This window comes from Bufo bufo, chromosome 4 (genome assembly GCF_905171765.1).
Source record: "Bufo bufo chromosome 4, aBufBuf1.1, whole genome shotgun sequence".
Taxonomy (NCBI): domain Eukaryota; kingdom Metazoa; phylum Chordata; class Amphibia; order Anura; family Bufonidae; genus Bufo; species Bufo bufo.
This window is the reverse complement of record NC_053392.1, coordinates 611,368,397-611,375,945: the sequence shown is the minus strand read 5'-3', so window position 1 is coordinate 611,375,945 and position 7,549 is coordinate 611,368,397. Positions and strand designations below refer to the sequence as shown.

Here is a 7,549-nt window from a genome sequence, read left to right as displayed (position 1 = left end):
GCATTTGACCAAGATATTTATCTCACCCAGCATGGGTATATGTAAAATGACACCCCAAAACACATTGCCCAACTTATCCTGAGTACGGCAATACCACATGTGTGACACTTTTTTGCAGCCTAGGTGGGCAAAGGGGCCCACATTCCAAAGAGCACCTTTCGGATTTCACAGGTCATTTTTTACAGAATTTGATTTCAAACTCCTTACCACACATTTGGGCCCCTAGAATGCCAGGGCAGTATAACTACCCCACAAGTGACCCCATTTTGGAAAGAAGACACCCCAAGGTATTCCGTGAGGGGCATAGTGAGTTCATGGAAGTTTTTATTTTTTGTCACAAGTTAGTGGAATATGAGACTTTGTAAGAAAAAAATAAAAATAAAAAAAAATCATCATTTTCCGCTAACTTGTGACAAAAAATAAAAAGTTCTATGAACTCACTATGCCCATCAGCGAATACCTTAGGGTGTGTACTTTCCGAAATGGGGTCATTTGTGGGGTGTTTGTACTGTCTGGGCATTGTAGAACCTCAGGAAACATGACAGGTGCTCAGAAAGTCAGAGCTGCTTCAAAAAGCGGAAATTCACATTTTTGTACCATAGTTTGTAAACGCTATAACTTTTACCCAAACCATTTTTTTTTTACCCAAACATTTTTTTTTTATCAAAGACATGTAGAACTATAAATTTAGAGCAAAATTTCTATATGGATGTCGTTTTTTTTGCAAAATTTTACACCTGAAAGTGAAAAATGTCATTTTTTTGCAAAAAAATCGTTAAATTTCGATTAATAACAAAAAAAGTAAAAATGTCAGCAGCAATGAAATACCACCAAATGAAAGCTCTATTAGTGAGAAGAAAAGGAGGCAAAATTCATTTGGGTGGTAAGTTGCATGACCGAGCAATAAACGGTGAAAGTAGTGTAGTGCCGATTTGTAAAAAAGGGCCTGGTCTTTAGGGGGGTATAAACCTGTGGTCCTTAAGTGGTTAATGGGGTTGTCTTGTCCCATAATAAACAATTATCCCCTATTCAAAGTTTAATCAGCGCACAGCTACAACATCGGCACAGATTCAGCACTTCTGACAGCTGAAGTTTTGTGACACTGTATCAGAGGTGAATGTGTCAGTGTAATGACCCGCAGATCCCGTCCTCACACTGCAGGGGGCGCCCGCTCCTCAGTCACTAGGGGGTGCGGATGATGGAGGCGGCCGCCATTTTGTTGGAGACCAGTCTAGGAGGCGCCGCTCTGTGACCCGGAAATAAAGGGCGGAGGAGCCGGCGGTGATCGGGTGTCGTCCTTGGGCTGGAGATCTGCAGACATGTTCCTCACGTGTATAAACTGTGAGCGTGATGATGGGAGAATAGGGGTAGTAGTGGAGTGAAAGGGAAGGGGTGTGGTAGGGGTTTATTGGGGATATTAGTGGGGTGTCATGTCATTGAGGGGAAATTTGTGTTAGTTGGGTGTCATTACGGGGTGTGGGGGTTAGTCGGGTGTCATTATGGGGTGTGGGGGTTAGCGGGGTGTCATTGAGGGGAAATTTGTGTTAGTTGGGTGTCATTATGGGGTGTGGGGGTTAGCGGGGTGTCATTATGGGGTGTGGGGGTTAGCGGGGTGTCACTACAGGGTGTGGGGGTTAGCGGGGTGTCATTACGGGGTGTGGGGGTTAGTCGGGTGTCATTACGGGGTGTGGGGGTTAGTTGGGTGTCATTACGGGGTGTGGGGGTTAGTCGGGTGTCATTACGGGGTGTGGGGGTTAGTCGGGTGTCATTACGGGGTGTGGGGGTTAGTCGGGTGTCATTACGGGGTGTGGGGGTTAGCGAGGTGTCATTACGGGGTGTGGGGGTTAGCGAGGTGTCATTACGGGGTGTGGGGGTTAGTCGGGTGTCATTACGGGGTGTGGGGGTTAGTCGGGTGTCATTATGGGGTGTGGGGGTTAGCCGGGTGTCATTACGAGGTGTGGGGGTTAGTCGGGTGTCATTACGGGGTGTGGGGGTTAGCGAGGTGTCATTACGGGGTGTGGGGGTTAGCCGGGTGTCATTACGGGGTGTGGGGGTTAGTCGGGTGTCATTACGGGGTGTGGGGGTTAGTCGGGTGTCATTACGGGGTGTGGGGGTTAGCGGGGTGTCATTACGGGGTGTGGGGGTTAGCGGGGTGTGATTACGGGGTGTGGGGGTTAGTCGGGTGTCATTACGGGGTGTGGGGGTTAGTCGGGTGTCATTATGGGGTGTGGGCGGTTAGCAGGGTGTCATTATGGGGTGTGGGCGGTTAGTGAGGTGTCATTACGGGGGGTGGGGGTTAGTCGGGTGTCATTACGGGGTGTGGGATTGTAATGATGTGGATGATGGGGGTAGTAGTGGGTGTGTGGGGCTCCTGCCGGTGCTGTAATCTTCTCTCTTCCCTCCTTCCTCACCCGGAGCAGTCGCCAAAGGAAAATCCAAGTAAGTGCGGCTCCTGTGTAATGTGTCAGTGTGGCCGACGGCTGAGTGTGACCCCATAAAACTCAGCCCCTAGAGACCGACACATGGGGGGCGGTAGAATATAATACTGACAGTTCACCTCTAATAGCTGTCATTGTTTACTGACAGCAAGCAGAGCTACTGAAATCTCCCAGAATTCCCTGCTCTTTCAGTGTTTGATTCTGTGCACGAAAGTGTCGTCTGTACGTCAGAATAGTGAGTGCAGCTCTGAAGTATAATACAGGATGTAACTCAGGATCAGTACAGGATAAGTAATGTAATGTACACAGTGACTGCACCAGCAGAATAGTGAGTGCAGCTCTGGAGTATAATACAGGATGTAACTCAGGATCAGTACAGGATAAGTAATGTATGTACACAGTGACTGCACCAGTAGAATAGTGAGTGCAGCTCTGGAGTATAATACAGGATGTAACTCAGGATCAGTACAGAATAAGTAATGTACTGTATGTACACAGTGACTGCACCAGCAGAATAGTGAGTGCAGCTCTGGAGTATAATACAGGATGTAACTCAGGATCAGTACAGGATAAGTAATGTAATGTATGTACACAGTGACTGCACCAGCAGAATAGTGAGTGCAGCTCTGGAGTATAATACAGGATGTAACTCAGGATCAGTACAGGATAAGTAATGTAATGTATGTACACAGTGACTGCACCAGCAGAATAGTGAGTGCAGCTCTGGAGTATAATACAGGATGTAACTCAGGATCAGTACAGGATATGTAATGTATGTACACAGTGACTGCACCAGCAGAATAGTGAGTGCAGCTCTGGAGTATAATACAGGATAAGTAATGTATGTACACAGTGACTGCACCAGCAGAATAGTGAGTGCAGCTCTGGAGTATAAGACAGGATGTAACTCAGGATCAGTATAGGATAAGTAATGTGATGTACACAGTGACTCCACCAGCAGAATAGTGAGTGCAGCTCTGGAGTATAATACAGGACGTAACTCAGGATCAGTACAGGATAAGTAATGTGATGTACACAGTGACTCCACCAGCAGAATAGTGAGTGCAGCTCTGGAGTATAATGCAGTGACTCCATGTTTTATGGATACGATTAATCCCCTCGTCCTCGGTGTCTCCGCTCAGGGTGCTCCTGGTACAGATGATGAGTGCGGCCGGAACTGGATACAGGTTCAACACTCGGAGGAACAAGCTAAAGGACAAGCTCATCCTGAGGAAATACGACCCTATTGGTCAGTATATTATTGGGGGGCGTTTATTGAAACTACAGATGGATACATTGTTGCAGTCAGGTGCCGGTGATCGCAGCGAGGCCAGATACGGATACAGGCGGCGGTCGTCATGTGTCTATTTCCGATCCTTGTTTCTGTCTCTTGCAGTAAAACAACACGTCCTGTTCCACGAGAAGAGGAAAATCCGCAGCATTTAGTCACCGCACGGAGAAAGGACTCTGAGGGGGCAGGGGACACGCCCGTGTGGATGTGGCCCTGAGGACTGGTGTCAGTGGGGATTGGGGCTGTGCTGCAGAGCTGGGATCAGTAATGCTGCTCCTGAGAAGTTCATCAATAAAGGACGTTTCTACCTTTGTACAGATGTCCCGGCTGTCGTGCTGGAGAACAGGCTTTCCGGGGCTCGGGGTCACTTCATACTTTTCATCCTTTAGGCGAGGATTCGTGTCGTCTGCAGTCCCAGGCTTTCGCCCCCTCGCAGGGTACGTGCAGTAATGTTACATTTTACCTCACGCTTCAGCTTCTTGCACACAACCGTATGTATTTTGATGACATCCGTGTGCATTCCGTATTTTGCGGAACAGAACAGCCGGCCCCTAATAGACCAGTCCTATCCTTATCCGTAATGCGGACAATAATAGGACATGTTTTTTTGCGGAACAGAAATATAGACAAACGGAAAAGTAATGCACACGGAGTAACTTCCGTTTTTTTTGCGGACCCATTGAAGTGAATGGGTCTGCAAAAAAATAAACGGACACGGAAAGAAAATACATTTGTGTGCAAGAGGCCTTAGGGCTCATGCACACGATGCGGACCCTTCACTTTGTATGTCCGTTCCATGGCCCTGATTTACAGACAAGGGCAGGACGTTCCATAACATTGTGAAGGCACACGGCGGCCGGCATCCATGTTTTGCGGATGGTAAAACAGGCTGTGGTCGTGTGCTTGAGCCTTAAAGGGGTTCTGCAGTTTTTTTTTTAACTGATGATCTATCCTCTGGATAGATCATCAGCATCTGATCGGTGGGGGTCCGACACCCATCAGCTGTTTGAGAAGGCAGTAGCGCCGCAGCCTTGTCGCTGTTTACCGCAGGCCCAGTGACGTCACGACTAGTATCACTGGCCTTGGTGCGGCTAAGCTCCATTCAAGTGAACAGAGCTTAGCCGCGCCCAGGCCAGTTGATACTAGTCTTCTCGGCCATGCATCCAAACCCAGATGTCCGGACCCTACAAGAACAGATAAAATATGTGACCACTGATGAAGGTCACGACCGAAACGTCTGGTCTCAAATCCACTGTTTGCACCAAGGATCTAAAATTGGGCTGTTTTGGATGAATCACTGCTAAATGCTTGACAAAATGAAAAAATAAAAAAGTTTTGTACGCAATAATCCAGTATCTGAGTGCCGCAATTTTCATTTCATGTTTACTGACTGCTCGCAGTCCTTGATTGGCACCAGAGACAATTGATTGAGTGCGGTTCTTCACTCTACTACTTGAGTTGATACTAGTCGTGACGTCACTGGGCCTGCGGTAAACAGCGAGAAGGCCGCGGCGCTACTGCCTTCTCAAACAGCTGATCGGCGGGGGTCCCGGGTGTCGGCCCCCCGCCGATCAGATGCTGATGATCTATCCAGAGGATAGATCATCAGTTTAAAAAAAACTGCAGAACCCCTTTAAAGATACCTGTAGATGATTGCGGCTGAACGCACAGAAGACCTGCCTGAATTTCTGTACGTTTTTGCAACATATCCGCACCAAAATCCACGTTTTTTAACAGCGGTTTTTGGTGCAGATTTGATGCGGTTTCGCCACCGATCTCAACCTTCACTGGAATAGAGTGAAATGTGCACACAAGATTGATTTGGAAATCCGGCATCTGCTTCCTCCGCTGCCGGGGGCTCTTCATCCACCACTTCTTAGATATCAAATGGTCGTATTGTAACTCACTTTACTTACCCATGTGGTCTGTGTGTCGGCGATCACATGACCCCGTCCAGTAACAAGGCGGAGCTTCTGCCGACGTCACATCCACGTCTTCCATTCCAGAGAGCGTCACCCCCATCGGCGGCGGAGAATCCTTCCCTCCAGTCGCAGTGTGTGCAGGCTTTACAGGGGGTCCGTACCCTCTATGGGGTGCAGATTCCTGCACATGGTGGTGACCGGCTCCGGAGGGGAAGAAGAGAAGAAGCGGATGTGACGTCGGCAGAAGCGCCATCTTGTTTGCTGGTCAGGGTCATGTGACCGGAGCTCTGACCACACAGGTGAGCAAAGTGTATTACAGGATGAGTGGTGGCCGTATACACAGTGTGTACGGGGGGCAGTCCGGATCCACTGGTGGCCGTATACACAGTGTGTACGGGGGGCCGTCCGGATCCACTGGTGGCCGTATACACAGTGTGTACAGGGGGCCGTCCGGATCCACTGGTGGCCGTATACACAGTGTGTACAGGGGGCAGTCTGGATCCACTGGTGGCCGTATACACAGTGTGTACAGGGGGCCGTCCGGATCCACTGGTGGCCGTATACAGACAGTGTGTACGGGGGGCACTCCGGATCCACTGGTGGCCGTATACACAGTGTGTACGGGGGGCAGTCCGGATCCACTGGTGGCCGTATACACAGTGTGTACGGGGGGCAGTCCGGATCCACTGGTGGCCGTATACACAGTGTGTACAGGGGGCCGTCCGGATCCACTGGTGGCCGTATACACAGTGTGTACAGGGGGCAGTCTGGATCCACTGGTGGCCGTATACACAGTGTGTACAGGGGGCCGTCCGGATCCACTGGTGGCCGTATACAGACAGTGTGTACGGGGGGCACTCCGGATCCACTGGTGGCCGTATACACAGTGTGTACGGGGGGCAGTCCGGATCCACTGGTGGCCGTATACACAGTGTGTACGGGGGGCAGTCCGGATCCACTGGTGGCCGTATACACAGTGTGTACGGGGGCCGTCCGGATCCACTGGTGGCCGTATACAGACAGTGTGTACGGGGGGCACTCCGGATCCACTGGTGGCCGTATACACAGTGTGTACGGGGGGCAGTCCGGATCCACTGGTGGCCGTATACACAGTGTGTACGGGGGGCAGTCCGGATCCACTGGTGGCCGTATACACAGTGTGTACGGGGGGCAGTCCGGATCCACTGGTGGCCGTATACACAGTGTGTACGGGGGGGCCGTCCGGATCCACTGGTGGCCGTATACACAGTGTGTACAGGGGGCCGTCCGGATCCACTGGTGGCCGTATACACAGTGTGTACAGGGGGCAGTCCGGATCCACTGGTGGCCGTATACACAGTGTGTACGGGGGGCAGTCCGGATCCACTGGTGGCCGTATACACAGTGTGTACGGGGGGCAGTCCGGATCCACTGGTGGCCGTATACACAGTGTGTACGGGGGGCAGTCCGGATCCACTGGTGGCCGTATACACAGTGTGTACAGGGGGCAGTCTGGATCCACTGGTGGCCGTATACACAGTGTGTACAGGGGGCCGTCCGGATCCACTGGTGGCCGTATACAGACAGTGTGTACGGGGGGCACTCCGGATCCACTGGTGGCCGTATACACAGTGTGTACGGGGGGCAGTCCGGATCCACTGGTGGCCGTATACACAGTGTGTACGGGGGGCAGTCCGGATCCACTGGTGGCCGTATACACAGTGTGTACAGGGGGCCGTCCGGATCCACTGGTGGCCGTATACAGACAGTGTGTACGGGGGGCACTCCGGATCCACTGGTGGCCGTATACACAGTGTGTACAGGGGGCAGTCCGGATCCACTGGTGGCCGTATACACAGTGTGTACGGGGGGCAGTCCGGATCCACTGGTGGCCGTATACACAGTGTGTACGGGGGGCC

The 7,549-nt window shown here is 51.2% G+C and overlaps 1 protein-coding gene across 1 annotated transcript; it reads left to right on the top strand.

The window, feature by feature from the left end:
* Positions 1-1,217: 1,217 nt before the first annotated feature.
* On the top strand, positions 1,218-4,085 carry MRPL33 (mitochondrial ribosomal protein L33). Its single transcript, XM_040430644.1, has 4 exons — positions 1,218-1,341; positions 2,421-2,439; positions 3,581-3,687; positions 3,835-4,085. The coding sequence occupies exons 1-4, from the start codon at positions 1,320-1,322 to the stop codon at positions 3,882-3,884; spliced, it is 198 nt and encodes a 65-aa protein (XP_040286578.1). The 5' UTR covers positions 1,218-1,319; the 3' UTR covers positions 3,885-4,085.
* Positions 4,086-7,549: the final 3,464 nt, after the last annotated feature.